At 44.4% G+C, this 19,511-nt stretch overlaps 2 protein-coding genes across 3 annotated transcripts in view; one reads left to right on the top strand and one right to left on the bottom strand.

The window, feature by feature from the left end:
• Positions 1 to 518: 518 nt before the first annotated feature.
• Positions 519 to 9,882, bottom strand: trmt1l (tRNA methyltransferase 1-like). The gene is made up of 16 exons (XM_062556882.1): positions 9,797 to 9,882; positions 9,009 to 9,143; positions 8,541 to 8,603; positions 8,329 to 8,442; positions 8,160 to 8,224; positions 6,842 to 6,992; positions 5,663 to 5,783; positions 5,427 to 5,506; positions 4,993 to 5,239; positions 4,120 to 4,332; positions 3,537 to 3,727; positions 2,813 to 2,891; positions 2,389 to 2,546; positions 2,171 to 2,236; positions 1,608 to 1,734; positions 519 to 1,312 (listed from the first exon to the last, which is right to left on the bottom strand). Exons 1-16 carry the CDS (start codon positions 9,855 to 9,857, stop codon positions 1,105 to 1,107), a joined length of 2,079 nt encoding a protein of 692 aa, XP_062412866.1. The 5' UTR covers positions 9,858 to 9,882; the 3' UTR covers positions 519 to 1,104.
• Positions 9,883 to 10,302: 420 nt separating this feature from the next.
• The window catches only part of swt1 (SWT1 RNA endoribonuclease homolog), a 31,990-nt gene continuing 22,781 nt past the window's right edge, over positions 10,303 to 19,511 (top strand). For both annotated transcript variants that reach the window (XR_009941484.1, XM_062556147.1), the window contains exons 1-8: positions 10,303 to 10,353; positions 10,918 to 11,048; positions 11,361 to 11,425; positions 14,065 to 15,841; positions 16,206 to 16,262; positions 17,013 to 17,148; positions 17,336 to 17,437; positions 17,829 to 18,017. Coding sequence is in view for 1 of the 2 variants with exons in the window: in XM_062556147.1 (XP_062412131.1) it covers positions 10,974 to 11,048; positions 11,361 to 11,425; positions 14,065 to 15,841; positions 16,206 to 16,262; positions 17,013 to 17,148; positions 17,336 to 17,437; positions 17,829 to 18,017 (2,401 nt within the window). In the remaining variant the exon portion in view is untranslated. The remainder of the gene's footprint in view (positions 10,354 to 10,917; positions 11,049 to 11,360; positions 11,426 to 14,064; positions 15,842 to 16,205; positions 16,263 to 17,012; positions 17,149 to 17,335; positions 17,438 to 17,828; positions 18,018 to 19,511) is intronic.

Here is a 19,511-nt window from a genome sequence, read left to right on the forward strand (position 1 = left end):
ACCATATTCTGCCATGTCTGGAGTCCCTCCATGTCAACACCCCGTGGAAATTCAACTGGGATGGGCAAGGAAGGACTGCTCTCAGAAGTCAGTCAGCTAGCATCAGCTGTTGAAGTCAATGGCTCAGAACAGTGCGCAGGACACTGGAATCCTCAAGGGCTGGCAATGGTGCAGACTGAACCAACATGGGAGAACAAACAAAGGAAAAGGATTTTTTCCCCCTTCTCTTGGTCACTCTTTTACTTTGAACGTAACTATGATCTAGCTGTTTTGGGCCATGCGGTAAAGGCATGAAACCACAGTTGAAGTTCAAAAATTCTGACACTGGGCTCAACAGAAACTTGGTAGACAATAGAGGGACATTCTGGTGGAGGGATTCCCAGACAGGTCCTAACATGTCCTCCATTTGTAAAGACATTGAGCTTTGAAGAGAACAAGCGAGAGACGAGATGGGCAAATAGATCAGGCCCAAGAGGCTTTCACAATAAGAGGCATAGTAAACCTGATTTTTTTTTTTTCATTTTGAAAGATAAATTTATTTCACACAAAAATAAGAAACACTCCCAGAGACAACTCAATGTCTACAGACACTGTGTGAGATACAACTAATTGGAATACATCTGATAAATAATTATGTTTTAACAGAATTAAAACAATATCACAGATTAAAAATACATATTGGGCATCAGTAGTTCTGTCTCTACATAGGGCTCAGGTTCTCTCTGACAGACAGAGCACAGGCAGTCATCATAGCATAAAATCCTCACCATGAGGAATTCACGCTCAGTGCAATCTTTGAGAAACTAAAAGAGATCTCTCTTTTTGCTTTTTCACTTTTCGCTTGCTCATTTTGTAACAGAGAAACTTGAAGAGTCACTTTATAAAGATTTTTCATATACAAGACACGGCTGAAGCATTGAAAATAAGGATCTCTATGCAGGGAATATATTTCCCCTCAAAAACGAAATAAGAAACACAAATCCCAGCATTCTAAGTAGAACCAGGAAGTTAGCTCAGTGCAGTCAGAACCCTTCCACCTGCAGAAGAGCTAGATCCAGTCGATGTGGTGTGGTGGTCTTTGGCTCTGGGTATCAGACGTGGCCGTCAGTTCACTATTCTGCCAGCCTGGTCTGTGGCTAGTGGCACACTGAGCCCACCCGACTGTGTGTTGCTGTAGGTGGGCACGCTGTATTTGGTCAGGACAGACTTGAACTGCTCCAGGGTGGCATCGGTGCGTACGCCTGTGGGGTCAAAGTGCGTGCGGCTGACCCTGAAACCGGCCTCCGTCAGGTACTGCAGAAACTTGTTCAGCCTGGAGGGTGAGAAACACACACACACACACAACACACACAACACACACACAACACACACAACACACACAACACACACAACACACACAACACACACACACACACACACACACACACAGACCAAGTAAATCTTGTGATCTATCTCATTCCTCTTCCACCTCAGATATGATCAATGAGCATTTAGCATTTCATTAAATGCATTAAGCATTTAATTAAACTGCAATAACATACAGTATTAAATGTAGCTGAAGGCAATGGAGGGGAGATGAGGAGAGGAGAAAGTGGTACTGTACATACTTGGGCATGTTCATGCCGCGGATGCTGTGCCTGTGAATGCTGTAGTAGAAGGGAGGGTGATCCAGAGACGCCTCTGTCTTCAGCTTCTTCACCACACTCCCAGACTCCTCTCCTGGCTTCCTCTTCCCTGAGTGACAGATTAAAAGAAGCACTGCACCTCATTTATTGTTTCCCAAAATAGAGCTGCCAGATATCTGTGGTTGAGAGCGGAGTCTCACTTCTCTGGAGACTGTCACGGTAGTCTGGTAATGATGCAAAATAGCTGAAATATCTGCCTGGTTTGCCGGTGGAAAGAAAAACCTGGTCGCTGAGGGTATATTACTGCAGTAGTAAGGCCTATCCACGCCAGTCTTTTTCCACTGACTCAATTTCATCCTTTTTCCTCATACATCTTACAAGTTAACAATGAGCAACAATGACCAGCATATTAAACAGACTTGTTCACTTTGGAGAGTTAAATGTAACACAATTACGATTTTAACAAATCTTGAGATACGTGAGCACTAATTATGATCAGTTGCAGTTTAAGCCATACTGAACTATATGAACTGCTGACATGTTACCTGAATGGTCGTTTGAGTCCGCTTCTTCCACTTTCTGGAGAGTCTTTATGACCACACCACACTCAACTGCAAACAGAGGCCCAAAACACTATTACTACACACACATACACAAGCACACAAATTCATGCTCCTTCACATGCACACACACACTGATTCATTTATTCCAGTGGGTAAGGTTGAGTGTAGCTGTGACACACACACACACACACACACGTTACCGAGGCCTGGCGTCCCAGTGACGGAGAAGGACTTGACGGTGGTGCAGTCGGCCTCACAGATGAGCGTCTTCAGCAGAGGCTGCAGGTCCTCCATACTGTGCTGCACTGCAGCCACCAGCATACGTCTCAGGAAGCCTGTGTTGAACAAGGGACCTGACCTACACACACACACACACACACACACACTTTGCTCAACAGATCACACTACTACTTGCCTGCCTGCCCAATGGTGTCTAGCAGTACCAATAGCAATAGCAGTAGCAGTAGCACTACCAGTGTTTTAATAATATACAAGCTGTCAACTCTACTTTAGTGCAGGTTGGCTGACGGCATTGACCACTATGTCTATTTGCACTGCTGATGTTTGCCATGTCTGTCTGTCTACATGTCTGCCATGCTGGTTGTTGAGAGCGCGTCAACTCACCACAGAGGGCCGAGCTCCACGGCCGTTTTGCCTGGCATGCTCCCATGGCACTGGCACGGCAGCTGCCTGTAGAGGCTTTCTACAGACGGGCATCAGGGATAACCAGCGGAGACGGGCAAGAGGGAGGGAGAAAGAGACACCGTGATCAGTCAAGCCCACCGGCATGCATCAGTGACATTCATGACTGCCACCTAGAGGCATTAGAGGGAATGGCACTGAGCTCTTGGCTGGAGTCTCTAGTGCCGTTTTGTTTCAACTTTCTTTTGAAATATTCATATATGGCATACATATTTCTCTTTCATTCACCTCAGTACTATGCAACAAATGAATGGAACAAACGTATGCAAAAATAGACCCCAGAGAGGAGCACCTGAGTGGGTTGTACGTATTCAAATAAACATAATAAAATAGTTCAATGATAACACAGAAGGTAGTGTCTCACTTGCATACAATTTCCTGTGTATTAGCTGCATTGTGTATAAGCCGCAGGACAGTGTTTTATGCAAGTTAAAAGAAACAAAACTATACTAATACCATATTTACTGCCCCTTGTGTATTACTGTAACCTCATAGCTGAAGACATTTAGCAAAATCAATGTATAAACCGCGGCTAATAGTTGGGAAATTACGGTACAGTCACACACACACACACAAAGACACAAACACAAATACACTCACACACACACTCACACACATGTCTGTTCCCACTGCAGCCCTGGCTTACCCTCCACCATGCTGCCCGGCTTGATGAAGACCCTCTCCTCGCACCACTGGCAGTGCAGCAGCTGGCGCAGGCGCTTGGAGGCCTCGTCGGCCTGCGTGGGCCCCCGCAGCACGCGCACCACCACCAGCACAAAGTGCTCCAGCGCCACCGCCAGCAGCACCTCCACCCCCTTATTGCAGCGCGCCGCCGCCCTGACACACACACACACACACACAATTATTTAGGACCATGAGAACAGCAGTAACAGCTGGCACTTTATACACATGCTATTATAGTCATATTTGAGCACTTTTTTTTTTTTTTTTTTTAAGAGACAATTTATTTCACTTTAATTCAGGTGTGTTACTAGTGCTCTAAGTTGCTTATCATCATCATGCTTGCTCCTCCACATATTGAGACACACCCACACACACATATACAGTATGTACATGACACACACACACACACACACACACACACACACACACACACACACACACACACACACACACACACACACACACACACACACACACACACACACACACACACACACACACACACACACACACACACACACACACACACACACACACACACACACCTTGCTACTGATGCTACCACCATGCGCGCTGCCAGCTCCCTGTAGTATTCCGTGCGGACAATCTGGCAGCCATAGTGGCGGAGCGTGACGTTGAGGGACTTGGAGTACAGCGAGCCTGTGTCCGTGGACGTCACCGACACAATCCCAAGATTCCGCACGTTCCGGAAGGCTGCGTCCAGGTAGTTCACTGTCGTGCCAAACGGATCCAGGTGTCTGATGGGATCAAAGAAAATGGAGGGATCAGTGGTGAGTGGGGACAGCTGGTGGCAGGGGATATAAGCCTCCAAAGCGTTTGTACAACATTGCTAAATCGCTTGAGCTTGAACCTATCTTAGGTGTCATCTTAAGGGACATTGAGGGAATATTCTTACATTTTGAAACCAGCTGATGTTAACGGGTCAGATCAAAAACAAAACAAGCAAAAACACTCTCCTGTCACACACATACACTAAACTGACACTTACTCCTAGAGGGCTTGATCGTGAACACATATACGTCTTAAATGTTTTCTCTCTATCTTAAAAGTTTATAAGGGTAGGAGCAGGCTTCACTCAAGAGTTACATGATTTGCTGACCAAATTATAAGCTACAATTGAAAAACAGGAAAAAAGGCTGCACGATGCATAAATAATAACTATTTATTCCACAGACGCATTTTGCCGTTCTGCCTTCCTCAGTGTGTATGATACAATAGTAGAATTTAAGACTCCTTTCCACTATTGTATCATACACACAGAGGAAGGCTGAACGCCGAAAGGTGTCTGTGGAATAAATGGTGATTATTTATGCATAGTGCAGCCTTTTTTTCCTGTTTTTCTCGCTTTCTTAAAAATACATCTCTCCTCTATATCTTCCTCTCTCTCTCTCTCTCACATGTAGTCGAAGGCGCGCAGGTGCATGATGACGTTGGCGTCCATCTTGACCACCTCCAGCGTGGCGATGGGCGTGTCGGCGTCGCCCTGGCCCTCGGTGGGCCGCGGGGTGGTCCTGGTGCCGTCCACGCGGATGTGGTTGAGCTGGCAGTTCTCCTTGATCATCTTGACGCACGGCTCGCTGATGTCGTTGATGGTGACCTTCACCGCCCCCCGCAGGTGCTTGGCCCACTGGAGGCCCATGATACCTGGCACAGAGAGGGGGAGGGAGGGTGGGGTGTCAAGAGTGGGCATCAGTCAACGACTTCACTCCACAAATAAAGTGTGCTCACTTTTTTGCAGCATTATCGACTATTTATATGCATGTATGTGTGGATGCGTGTGTATGTGTTTGTCAGCGTGTGTGTGTGTGTGTGTATGTGTAGTAGGATGTACCTGTGGCTCCAAACGCATCCAAACACTCTAACGGACTCCTCTCCTCTGCTAAAACTGCCAGTGAGCAGAACACAAGCTGCCTGTAAGACACACACACACACACACACACACACACACACACACACACGCACAGTAATGGTCAACCATTGTTCCAACTGGTGATGTCAGAAAATCACAAATCATGTTTTTCGCTCTCAGGTGATATGGCTATGTAAGCATTTGCATGTGACTGTTACCGGTTGGTTTTCATCTTGCGGTTGAAGTATGTGTCGGTCTTCTGTGGTGTGGAGTGATTGGGTAGCAGCTGGACGTTAGTGCCCAACTCCTTCATGATCTCATAGGCCTGACCTGCACGGACTAGACAGAGAGAGACGGTTAAAGGGATTTGATGGCTTAGGTGTTCAGAATTCAATGCTTGTGTCTATGTACAGTAGTTCAGATGCAAAAGCCTCTAAATCCACTTTTGTCAAAAATGAGATAATGATGGTGAGTGAATGCTCTTCACATATAGTGTAAGTTACTTCAATAATTTAGCTTCAGAACTCACTAAATACCATTCTCTTCCTGGTCTGAAATATTGAATTGTAGGCGAAACCCTATAGGAGCCTGATACAAAATGCTCATCTAAAAGAAAAGTGGTCGGGCGGATTTAGAGGCTTTTGCATCTGAACCCTTCGTATGTGTGTGTGTGTGTGTGTGTGTGTTTGTGTGTGTGTGTGTGTGTGTGTGTTGTGGGATCATGTACCATTCTGATTTCATGGAATGCAATCTTTTATTTTCATAATTGATGTGATTAACTCCTATCTTTGCGATTTGGAGAAATATGCACTTGTATGTTTAATTTCCTTTCTTTGTGTATTCTCTGTACTTCTTGTTCTCCTGTACAAGAGAATGCGTCTGTCTCCAAGAGTGGCTGAGAGCCAGGCAGGAGATGCCACGGTCATTGTTCCCAGGGAGGGTGATGGAGTTGCCACCAGACAGGAACCTGCACTTAGGTCTTGAGGGAAGGGATGAAGCCTCTGAATGCCTGACACAGAATGTCTCCATGTGTAAGGCTATTTGTTCTCTCATGACAGGTTAACGCAGACATTCATACTGACTGGTTTCAATGAGTAATGCCTCTGTGGCTGAAGATTCCAATAAGAGGATAGAAAGGGGAGTGGGCCTCTTTTGTGTTCAGATCTTTAGGATGGAACTGCCTGATGACCTCCGGTATTGTAATAAAGTTCTCGGTTTCATTTCATCAGCACCAAATGAGACATTCCAGAAAATCAAAATGGCATGAACTAATTTTTTGTATGGTGTGTACATATTTGAGACCGTGATTAATATCCTCTTTGCCACCTATTTGTCAGTTTAGGTTTATGCTATGGTGTGTGTGTGTGTGTGTGTGTGTGTGTGTGTGTGTGTCTTACCAGGCTCCTCGTCCATCATGTCTTGTGAGTAGCTGGCCTCGGTCTCTCCCTTGTTGATGTGGCGCTTCAGGTGGCTGATCATGTCTGTCTTGCGTGTGATTGTCACAGAGCACACCACACAGTGATAGTGGGCCACTAAACGTCCTGCAGCCTACACACACACACACACACACACACACACACACACACACACACACACACACACACACACACACACACACACACACACACACACACACACACACACACACACACACACACACACACACACACACACACACACACACACACACACACACACACACACACACACACACACACACACACACACACACACAAACACACAAACACACAAAAAGTCAGCTAGCATTCAACAATATCTCCTGTCAATCTCAAATACAAAATGATGAGTGTATGCTCTTAAAGATTCATGTTACACTAAGCCTGGGATACACACTAAGGACCAAACACACAGTAGGGCTAACACTCCCTTAAATAGAGTTTGTGTTGGTTTGCTTTGCTTTGACTTTGTTGCAGAGTTTGGTCGTTGTGGATGACAACATCCCTAAGTCAGCATGACGAGCTGCCCACACATCTTTCTCCTACTGACTGGATATCAGAGAGGCCAGTGCTCACTAGCTAAAGCCAAATGGCTGTTGTCCAGGAGAAGCTCTAGTGACTCCTTTAGAAATGATCACTTGGGTTGGATTCAAAACACTTCTACAGTCACAGTTCTCTGGTACCAACTGAACGCCTCGCTGGCCTGAGATAACAGGCTGGCTACGGCTACTTAGCTAGCTTTACAAGAACACACCTCTTGGGTGCTAGGACAGACAGATGAGTAAGAGACCGTTGGCCAAGTACCATATACATAACGATGGAAGGATGTGTGTACTTTCTATCTTTTGGGCAGCCGGGGCCGACTGGTTAGGTAGTGCTTACATCGGGCTTGTAACCGAAGGGTTGCCAGTTCAATCCCCGACCAGTAAGAAAAATGTGGGTAGGGGAAGTGGTTGAGCACTGATCTCCCATACCCACATCCGCAGCTGAAGTGCCCTTGAGCAAGGCACCTAACCCCTCAGAGCGCCACTGTATCAAGGCAGCTCACTGCTCCGGGTTAGTGTGTGCTTCAGTTCACTGTGCTGTGTGTGTTCACTAATTCACAGATGTGACAAAGTTCATTTCATTTTGAAACTGCAGTCTTGTTCCTCGGTTATTGGTTATTGGACATTGATCAGTGGTTATTGGTTATTGGCTATTGATCATTGGTTGATGATAGTTCTGAAAAGCATGCTGTGCTGTCACTCATGATGACTACCTGATCTGCGCCCAGACTGGGACGGAGCTGGCGGCAGGGCAGATGGCAGATGCACATCTTTTGACCTTTGAGAAATGAGAGGAGAATGTCAAAGGTCAAAGGTCTTTTTTTTCCCATAGCAACAAATACAGAGAAACTACTGTGTTGGTCATTTCCATCTCTCTCATACCCTCAAACTCCACGTAAACCTTCCAGTGCAGGTTCTGTAAGTGTCGTCTGAGTTTATGGCTGTAGCAAGCCTTGAATTTCTCCTCAGGACATAACGGACAGGACTTCCTCCCAGCTGCACAGAAAGACAGACAGACAAGACCATGAGCCTGTCAATACATCTGATCATCACATAGCCTACTGTATCACAGTAACAAGGGGACCTAAACCCACCTCCATTCAAGTCCACCAGCTGCTCCAAACCCTCAAGGGTGGACTGGATGGAAATGTGTCTCTCTGGAACAAACAAATTAACAGGCAATATATATTTGATATAATACAGTGAAAACATATCGTTTGGAGAGCTCTGAGAGAGAACAGGTCCTGTGCTGGTATGCTATATTGCTATGGGAAGGTAGTCTTTCCATTTCTGAGATCCTTAGAATAAACAACTGTATAGGGTCAAATATAAAGTTGTAGACACGGAGAGACAACCAATGTCTTGTAAAAATTACTCGTCATTAGTCCACTTTATCATTCATCAGTAGCAGTGAGTGGATTGGTGCCTGGGTGAAATAGTCTAGGCTTTCTACAACCCTTAAAGTCAGCATTTAACCATCTCATTGGCTACTGATGGCAGGAGGCGAAACGTTTGAAATGTTTTGATGCCTTCACAAAGGCATCAGTCAGAGAGCGGTTTACCTGGTCCAACAGTGACAGATGTCTGTCCATGACTGCCCTCTGTCTTCACGATGTCGCAGGACGCGGCAGAGCTGGAAACTGTCTGCCCGTTTGTCTCCTCGACAGCACCGGACACTTCTTGCAAGTCTTTGCCGCCTGTCACATTGAACGCATTGGTGATAACTGATATGCGCACCACACAGCCTACGCCTGTCCTAGCCTAATTGCAACATCGCCCGCTAATTGCAACATTAATAAATACATTTAGGTTTAGCTCATTTGCTGCAACACTGCAGCAGCAGTGATAATCCCAAACAGCTAACAATACTTTAACAAGTTCAAATACATTCACTTTAAAAGAGAGGCCAGAGAGAACTATAAACAAAGCTGGACATTGCTTAGGCTAGGACCAGGACATGTCTGAAATTCTCGCTGTGGCTATCGATACAGCTCGGCCCTGTGGCGGAGCTCCACGGTAAGGCCGTTTGGTCTAACTGTATCAGATAATACTGCTACTGACTTACTATATCTTAATTAATTACAAGGCTGTGCTTACCGATGTTACAACTAACCAGCACATAATAACAATATTACCTCAGGTTGTTTCCTCACGTGTTATTAAGATTATTTACAACTGGGTCCTCTGGCGGAGCTCCGTGAGGAGGCCCATGTTTACTTCAGCAGTTTAAAAGTAGCGCTTGAAGGAAATCTTTGCCAGACAAAATGTATCACACGAAACATCAATATTTGTAAGAATTTATTCAGTGATTATTTCACACTGAATGGACACCAAATTAGTGTTTCCTTGCCTCGATCATCGGCGTCCTCCTGGTGTAGCTGTACGACGTCCTCTTCCTTGAGCTCCGCCATTTTACCCAACTACCGCAAACTCCGTACATCTACTCCCTGTTGCTATCACTCCGTGCTAGTTACGGACATGACGTACGTTAGAGTGAATAAAGACATTACGCAGAGATATTTTCCATGAATGTTTTCATTTTCTTTTTGACAGATAGGCCTGTAATAGATGTAGTCAACAGAATCTATGCATTCTTGAAAGTTGCAGGCAATACAATATGCTTTTGTTTTAGAATGATGAATTGCCTAAAGTTTATTTTATTCTATTATATCTATTTATCTCAGCAATTAGGTGGCAGTGAGTTAGGCTACTTGTGCCATATGGCAAACAATGAGAGAGCCAAAGTGGGAGAGAGAGAGAAAGAGAGGAGAAGATTGAGCAGGTTGAGATACGTATAGACTACATATCCCATAATCCGGAAGGCGGATTTCTCCAGCCTTGTCTTCCGTTCCACGTGACAAATACAATCTTAACTCATTTGTCGCTGTCATTCTCGCACACCCGTGGGTGAGTTCTCATGTTCATTTAACAACTAAACCTTATCGTTCCCTGTATTGTAGTTACAGTTTCATCAATCTGCACAAAGACCTTTGCAATAAAACAAAAATGTATACGTCTTAATATTATGAATGGCTTTGTGCTAAGCTAATGCACTTCAACTAATGTTGTTAACCAAGGCTAGCTAGCTACTCAGTCAGTCAAGTTAACAAGTTAGGACAGTTAAAAAGTGCACTGATCTCAGAATATGAGAATATGAAGTCAGAATATACTTGTCGGAACAAGTCCTTGCTGTAACGTTATTTATTGAAGTCCTTGAACACGTGTGAAAATAGTAAAACGTGGTATGTTATATTTTACCATGACAGTTCTTGTTTAGGCTGTGTGAACCATCTATGGTGTGAACACTTGTGTCAACCTAGAAGATATTGAATTTCCCCCAGGCTGAATGCTTACTTGTGGGGGTGTCTTATCTTAGCATTCTCCATACCACCAAACATCTGATGTGAACATCTTCTCCCTTGATGCACTATTGTAAGAATAAAGCCACTTCATCTCCTCTCTGTATCGTAGTGAAAATTGCCTTCACCACTGAGGGGGAAGGTTATCTCCCAGGGTGGGCAAGGAAGATGTCAAAGAAGAAGCACAAAAAGTCGAGGCACAGAACACATTCACCGAAGGAGGAGGATGAGAAGAGTGCAAATGTAAGCTTAGTATATGACTTGCTAATCATCACAAAGTCTTGCTGTAGCCTATCCAAGTCACCTTCATGTTGTCTCACATTTCATAAAACTAAATAATAAAAAAAACCTTTACTGGTTCTGATATTTCTCAGTGCAGTACATTTACATCTTTAGTGGTCACTGCAGTGTTTGTCAGCATGAGGTAAATGCCTGAAACTCAGTTGAAAGTGTCTATAAAATACATCCCTAAAACTTTCAAAAAGTATACGATGTGTAATGTAAAGCACTCGCGAATTTCTAATCAATTTAACTATGTTTTTTGTCAATGTGTAGAAACACCGGAGAGTGGCAACTGATAAAATCGAAGCAGGCAATCATGACCATCATGGCCCACTGACGTAAGTTCACTTATGGATCATCCACAGTGTCTTTCTGTTTGGGTCCACCACTCAGATCCTATTTCTTTCATGTCCAGATGTGCGTTCAAATGACTTGAGGCAAACTGTTTGTCTGAACACATACATTTGAAAGATTTTGTGTAAACTTTCCGTCTCAACGTCTCCATCTATCCAACGTCTCTGTCCAACTCCCTGTAAATTCCCAAACTCATAAATTCCTCTTGCACTTACATTGGACATCAGAGACCAGTCACTCAAGGAAACAAGAAAGATGATCAATATAGGCATCTTTTCTTAGTCACTGTCACGTTGTAGGTGGAATGCCAGGGTATCTTTCTCAAAGACATAACTAGAACATTTAGTTTGGGAACAGAATGTGCCGTTGGTAAAATTGTATTTTTTTGTAAAAGTGAATAACCTTGGACACTTTCTGTGTTCCAACAGTTGACCTCATGGATGTAGGAACTGCAACACTGTACCAAAATAAGATAATTTATATAAATCAGATACATTGTTGAATCAGAGGCTGGGCCTACAAAACCACACATGTGGATCTAACCAAATACTGAAGATGTCACAGACTTGGACACAGACAAAAGTTTTGTGGGAACAGCAGGCAAGGAGTTTATTTAGACCCAACAAGTTCTAAACAATGAAGTAGGCTACTTTGCCACAAGGAGAGAGTGTGTGTGTGTGTGTGTGTGTGTGAGTGTGAGTGTGAGTGTGAGTGTGAGTGTGAGTGTGAGTGTGAGTGTGAGTGTGAGTGTGTGTGTGTGTGTGTGTGTGTGTGTGTGTGTGTGTGTGCGTGCGTGTGAGAGAGAGAGCAGAGTGAGTGCTTGAAGGGAGCGTGGCTGGTGCTGAGGCTGATGCATATGTACACAATGGTATACATGCATACAGTGCCATTCAAAAGTATTGGAACACATGCTTAAAGTTAAATATAAAATCATGTTTTGGAAATTGATCTTAATGCCTTAAATGAACCTTTAAGGACATCAATTTTCTTTGTGAATGAATAATGTATTGTAAATAAATAAAAGTTTTCCTTAAAATACAGAGGTCATAAGTATTGGAACGCCCATGTCCCATAGAGGATTTTTATTTTTAAAGACCAGTTATTTCATGGATCCAGGACACTATGCACCCTGATAAAGTTCCCTTGGCCTTTGGAATTAAAGTAACCCCACATAAACACTATACCCTTCACCATACTAAGAGTTTGGCATGCTTTAGCTGTTAGCTAATTAGCTGGTTTGAATTGCATTGAGCTCAATGAGAATGAAACCAGCTAATTAGCTTATTATTATTCATTCACAAAGAAAATTGATGTCCTTAAAGAAACAGCATATTGCTCATGTCGGCAGAAGGCCTAGTTCTAAATACATGTAGGCAACATAGAATTTACAAATTGACATTACAGTATCAAATGTGATGCTTATAAGCTGATACAGCTTCATGTTTTCCGCATTACAGTGTCACACGGTGGCATATTTCGCGCCATTACCTTCACTGGCTTCATAGGCTACAATGTTAAATAGTGAAAATCCCGTTATTATCACCCACTTTCAGTATTGGAGCTTACCGATTATGCATCTTCAGTTTTAACTTGACGAGAAGTCATAATCCCATAGCATACTTCGTTAGAATCTGTCCGTTTCTTCCCAACTTCACCGAAGTCTTCCATACATTTGCACAGACGTCTGCACTATAGTGGAGCAGCATAGTTTATTCTCTCTATGGAGATTGAACTCGTTATGCCAGTGGGGTCTACTGTGTTCGAAGCTGCAGATGTCAGTCTACATATTTCTCAGCATATAGATAAATTGATGATATGCGAGGCAGCTGCCAGCGAAACATTGTAGTCAACCGTGAGTGTTTGAATTATAAATCTACACACCTCAAGCACGTCTTGACTCTTTATAAACAAACGTCAAAGCAAAAGTGAAATTTCGTGAAGTAATTTCTTTGATAAGCTATGTGATGACACACCATTTTACTGTATGCAGTTCTTTATTCAGTTCACCTTGCATACGTTTTCAAAATCGAAGACTGGTTGGTGTTCTTTCTGGATTTAAATGGCATTCAGAAGGTCATTGAGAAAGTCCACGTTCCACGTTTTCATATCAACCTCAATTAAGGAGGTGGTGGATCAGTCTGGTTCTTTTTTTAAATAAACCACGCCTCTTTCATAAGACCGCCTTGATTCCGAATATGCGCGGTGTGGGTGTGACAGAAGCGGGGATGGGAGAATTTGCTTAACAGAGAGGCGCGCAACAGAACTACGTAAAAAAAAAGCTTACGCGCGATATACGCGCGAATGGGAGAATTCCCCCCAAAGTGAATAAGGGAGATGCATTATATTATATTAGATTAGATTCAACTTTGTCATCATTGCGCAGAGTACAATTACAAAGACAACAAAATGCGTCTTTACCAGAAGTGCAAACAGGAAAAAAATGCAATGTGATATACAAAGTTTTTTTCACCACCCTCAGCAGAGTGACATTTGTGAGACACTCCAATACCGAAGTTAAGCACTTTCTTCCCAAACTTTATTGTAAGAAAACTCCATATCACAGATTATGAGTATCCCACTGCATTATTTTGAAATGTTCTGAGCATGACTTCTTTCGTTTCAGGTCTGAGGACCGCAAAAGAAAAACAGAGAATCGGGACAAGATCTTGCCCCCACCCAAAAAGCCCAGTCCAGAGGAAGGCCGCGAGGTCAAAAAGCCTGTCTACCGCCTCGCCGCCACAGCTGGGGAAAAAGACAGCCGAAAAAGGGAAGAGGACATCGTACCAAAGAGAGAACACCACAGGAGACATGAAGAGAGACACGGTGAAAAGAAACTCTCGGAAACATCCCACGCGGCTTCCACCAAAGACCGCAAAAGAACCCTGTCTAGCTCTGAGACGAGCCAGTCTCAACCCCGCAGCAGCACCTCGTCCCCACAGAAGAGCAAAGCCAGCCGGCACCACACTCAGGAAGGATGTACTGTGTCAGGGGCCAGAGCAAGTCGCAGCACTGCCGCTAGCGCTACTGCTAGCGCTTCCGCTAGGACTGCCGCTAGGACTGCCGCTAGCCCTGCAAAAAGTGCCTCTGTTGATCTGCAGGAGCAGAGGACGAAGTTGGTGAAAAGGAGGACAGAGGGGGAGGACCCAGAGCCTCCAGCCAAGACCTCCAGGAGCACCCCGACCCTGCGGCGGCAGTCCGAGGAGTTGAGGGAGGAGAGGAAGAAGCTGGTGGAGAGAAGGAGGTCCACGGAGGAGGTCGAGGCCAAGGCATCATCAACAAAGCAGGAGAAAGGGGTCACACAAGGGAAGACTCGGAAGAGTAACACATTAGCGTCTTCTTTTTCCTCTTCCTCTTCCTCTTCCTCCTCAGCCAAACTCAGTGGTTCAGCCCAACCGGACTCAGGTTCCACGGTACAGCAGGCTCCAAGAACCTCCGCATCAGGGACGGAGAGTCATGCCTCTCCCAAACCACAGCCCTCCATCAGCTTCAGGATCCCCAAAAAGCCCAGTGCTCCTCCTCCACCACGGGTAAACATCTGGGAGCAGGATGACGAGAGCACGGAACAGCCTGACATTACTCCCACTAAACCCCTCTCTACAGCCAAGGCAGCCCACATCACTGCTTCTTTCATACCACGCTCTTTAACTAAAGCAAGGCCGCTTATTACCTCTTTTAAACCCTTATCTTTAACTAAAACATCGCAGGTTACTGCTTCTTTCAAACCTCTCTCCACAGCAAAAACAAGTCAGACTACTGCTTCTTCCAAACCCCTCTCGACAACTACACCAGTACAGGCTACTGTGTCTTTCAAACCCCTTCCTATTACTAAAGCAGTCAGCGCTACTGCTCCTTCCAAACCCCCTCCTATTACTAAAGCAGCCAGAGCTACTGGTCCTTCCAAACCCCCTCCTATTACTAAAGCAGTCAGCGCTACTGCTCCTTCCAAACCCCTTCCTATTACTAAAGCAGCCAGAGCTACTGCTCCTTCCAAACTCCTTCCTATTACTAAAGCAGTCAGAGCTACTGCTCCTTCCAAACCCCTCTCTACGACAGGAGCAGGTCTTGCTTCTATTTCACCTAAACCACCTTCCACACCAAGAGCAGGTCCAGCTTCTACTGGTCCACTTACACCTGTCTCCACAACCAAATCTGGCCAGAATGCTGCTTCTTTTAAACCTTTCTCAGAGCAGGCTGCTGCTTCACCTCAGCCACTCTCCACACCAAGAGCTGCCCAGGCTGTGGATCGGACACCCCCCACATATACACCCCAGCAGCCTGAGAAGGACAATAATGTTCCACGGGGATTCTACTCCGTGGCTGCATCTTTCAGTACACCTGGACATCCCCCTGTGCAAGCCCAGGCTGGTGTGGATGCCCATCCCTCATTCTGGAGTCCACAGGTAAACATCTCCACCTGAGGTAGCATGTAAGCAACAGTTTGTGAATGCTGACATCCGTTTACCCTGAAACTAGTAAATCTAGTAAAGACTACCATAAAACATGTATTATCCATCAAAATATCCACACAATTTCTTCACATAAATAATTGATAGCGAATTGGCAGTGTGGATGTGAACACAGCAAAAACACTCTTTTTTGGAAAGTGCAATGATCATAGATGACATCACAATACTGGTTGCCTTAGAATCAGCAGTGATCTCATAGAGAACAGAGAAACACACCCTCACACACCTTTGCTTTAACTTTGCTTTGATTTTATTCATCAATCATGGTAGTAATGACTGCAGTGCTTCTTATTTCCAGACAGTGCCAGAACCTTCATTTATTTTGCAAGAGGACAATCATGACAATGATCAAGAGGTATGTACATTTTCTAAAGTCTCATTCATTAAGTGTTAATTAATTGAATCAATGTTTCTCATTAATTTAGTGTGAGAAGTACAGATTATGCTCAGGAAATAGGAAATATTATAGCACCAGACCAAACAAACCCAAAATACTTCCAATGGAAGTAGCCTAATGCAGGAAAAAAAGCTTACCTCCAGAAAACTATCACCACTGATTACAGAAGGCTGCAACCATAACTTGAACTGGCTTTCTAATACCATGAAATTGACTCAGTTGGTATAGTAGAATTTTCATTGTGGAATTCTGAAACTGATCATAATGCATATGGAATTACAACACACATTAGAGTTCTGGAATCAGAATGATTGTGTTAATTTAGGAAACGGCACTTTAAAAGTTCAAATAAGCACAAGTTTGACTTAAGGGCCATTTACACCAGAAATGGTAACTATATAACGATAACTATAACCATAACGATTAAAGTGTTCACACTGACCAAGGATAAGAAAGTATCTCTTTGTGTTAATAAACATGTTGGTTAAAATGTGATGGGTTCTGATTGGCTGTTAGCTTTTTGTCATTCTCTGAAAGTGATCCCCCAACGATATTGACAGGTCTACAGGTTGACATTGAGATGATGAAAAAAAAAAAGCCAAAAACAAAATGTCCAGCCAATAATGGCATTTCACTTTCTTTGCAGTCTATAGTGTAGAACTTTGTCAGTAGTTGTTCAGAAATGTTTGTGTGTGTGTGTGTGTGTAGATGCAGCTGCTGGAGGAGCTCCAGCAGGCCCGTTGTGAGCATCTATTAGAGGTGAACGTGGTTGAGAGTTACGGGGAGCTGACTGCTATGGATATTGATCCACCAGAAGAGGGCACCGCACCCACATCAATGCTCAGTATGCACAGATTGCACACACACTCTCAACTCATGTTCTTAATGTAACTTCTTACTTACATAAACATACCCACAATCAATGATAATATGATCATCTATGATACAGTATTGAACTGGTACATTTTCAACATTCAGTCCCTCTACACTATATTCACAGTGTGATGACGCGTGTGTGTGTGTCTGCGCAGGCAAAGAACTCATACAGCAAGACCTCCTCATCGTCTTGGACACCAACATCCTGCTGAGTCACCTGGACTTGGTGAAAAAGATCCGCTCACAGGGTCTCAGGAGTAAGGAGCAAGAATAATGCATGGCTATGTTTGCATGATAATCTTATAATAATTGAGAATGATGACCCCCTGTAATAAGCATAAGCATTTTCTGATTCCAAGCCCCCACCCACCTGTATACCTCATCACAGCTCATTACAGAGGTTGACCGCCAGGCTCACACAGCCCTGCCTCCCCTCCTATCTCACATGGAGGGGCCAGTCGGACGCTCGGGGGACGTCTGGTGGTACCTCTTAATGCTGATGGAGGCCAATCAGTGAGAAAGCAGAATGACTTAAACCCATGTAGGAGCATTGGGATGCCACTACTAAACCTTCTCCTACCCTTCCCCCTGCCCCCTGCCCCCTACCCCGGTCCCTCTCCTCCTCTCTGCCCGTCTTACCTGCTCCAGGTTTGGGCTTCCCCACCATGCTCATCCCCTGGGTGGTGCTGCAGGAGCTGGACGCCATAAAGAACGGCAAGCTGACCAACGCGGTGACGCGTCGGGCCACGCCGGCCGTCAACTACATCTACAACTGCCTGAAGAACCAGGAGCCCCGCCTCTGGGGACAGTCCATGCAGCAGGCCTCGCTGGCCCTCTGTGAGTTACAACTGTGTGTGTGTGTGTGTGTGTGTCCATCCATCTATCCATCCATCCATCTATTCATCCATCCCTCTATCTATCCTCTGTTACTTACTGTCAGAGCACAGTGACATTAAAGGGATAATCCGGAGTGAAATGCACTTTAGATAAATTGTCCGACGTCAGTACCTTTCCGGAAATGTCTATGGTGCAGCTAGCAACGCGTTAACAACATTTTAATAACATTTCCGGAAAGGTACGGACTCGATTAAATTCATTCTGGACTCTCTATCCGACCACATAAAGACGTGGGGATACTTCGGTTTGGCTTTAGGGACCCTCTACTCACTACCACGTAAGTGTAGTGTTGGTTGGAACAGTAGAAGAGGTATAAAAATAGCGTTTTGTAGCGGCGAAAGGACCTGCCCCGGTCACTTCCAGGCTAACGAGTTTTGGATAAAAACGGTGAACTCGAACTTTCTCAAAATACATCCGAATGACATGATTTTGGTGTCAACTCAACGTATGTACTCCCAATAGTCCGAAAAATTGATCTAAAGTGCATTTCACTCCGGATTATCCCTTTAACTCATAGCAAAAGCAGAACAGAGGATTAAGAAGCAGTGAAAACAGTGGGAAAGACAGGCGAGAGAGAGAGAGAGAGAGAGAGAGAGAGAGAGTGTGTGTGTGTGTCTAATTATTGTTCAATGATAATTTTTCAGTGAAGCAGGCTTTTACATTTAAACATTTGATTCAAACTGGGATATCTGAGTTGTTAATGTGCATGCAGAAGTCAGATGGAGACATATTGAAGTTATCATGTGAAGTTATTGCAGTCCATTAGTGTTCTAAGGAGTGTGATTCTACTTCAACTCCCCACTAAATTGATTTTTTTATGGATGATTTGAGTACAACCAAAGGCAAAAACATGTAGTGTTTGAAACTGTGCAAGTTTCAAATAGCCCAAAATAGCTTTTAAATTTGTATCCATATGAAAGTTTCTTATTTGGGTCAAGCTATAAAGGACTCTTAGTTATTCAGTTACGTAAGTGATGAGTTGTCAGGCCTCCAGTGAAGAATCTTCTGAGCGGAGATCTGTGGCTAGATCAGTGTGTGTCTCCTGCTAGGCTACTGACAGCAGCCTGTCTTTGATGATGCAAGTGCATTATCACGCTGTTTTCAGGTCACCGCCTGATTGTTGTGGCCCAGAATGTGTGCTTATATAATGTGCCACTACTGGCACTACTAAGGAAGCAGTCTCAGCTGGTGACGGTCCACATAACATATTCCTGTGCTGCGAACGATAGATAATTGTCAGGTCTGTAGTCATGTGACTCCACAAGACAAAACACTCCTTGAGTCCAGAACAGTTTGACGGTGATAACGCAGAGGCGGACATGCTGGGGTCAGAAAGTAAAAGTCCTGCCAAGTATTTGATCCAACCAGTTAGTAAACCAGCTCATCCTAATTAGCCCTTTTCACGGTGATGTCAGACGAAGCGTTGCTGGGTGT

Source organism: Sardina pilchardus, chromosome 15 (assembly GCF_963854185.1).
Source record: "Sardina pilchardus chromosome 15, fSarPil1.1, whole genome shotgun sequence".
NCBI classification, from domain to species: domain Eukaryota; kingdom Metazoa; phylum Chordata; class Actinopteri; order Clupeiformes; family Clupeidae; genus Sardina; species Sardina pilchardus.

Bases quoted from the DNA above. Each gene is read 5' to 3' on its own strand.
- trmt1l (XM_062556882.1), bottom strand. From the start codon at position 9,857: ATGGCGGAGCTCAAGGAAGAGGACGTCGTACAGCTACACCAGGAGGAC. The intron at 8,604-9,008 runs GTAAACCGCTCT...TGTTTGTTCCAG, and splicing joins ATCTGTCACTGTTGGACCAG to AGAGACACATTTCCATCCAG. The intron at 1,735-2,170 runs GTAACATGTCAG...TCTGTCACTCAG, and splicing joins GGACTCAAACGACCATTCAG to GGAAGAGGAAGCCAGGAGAG.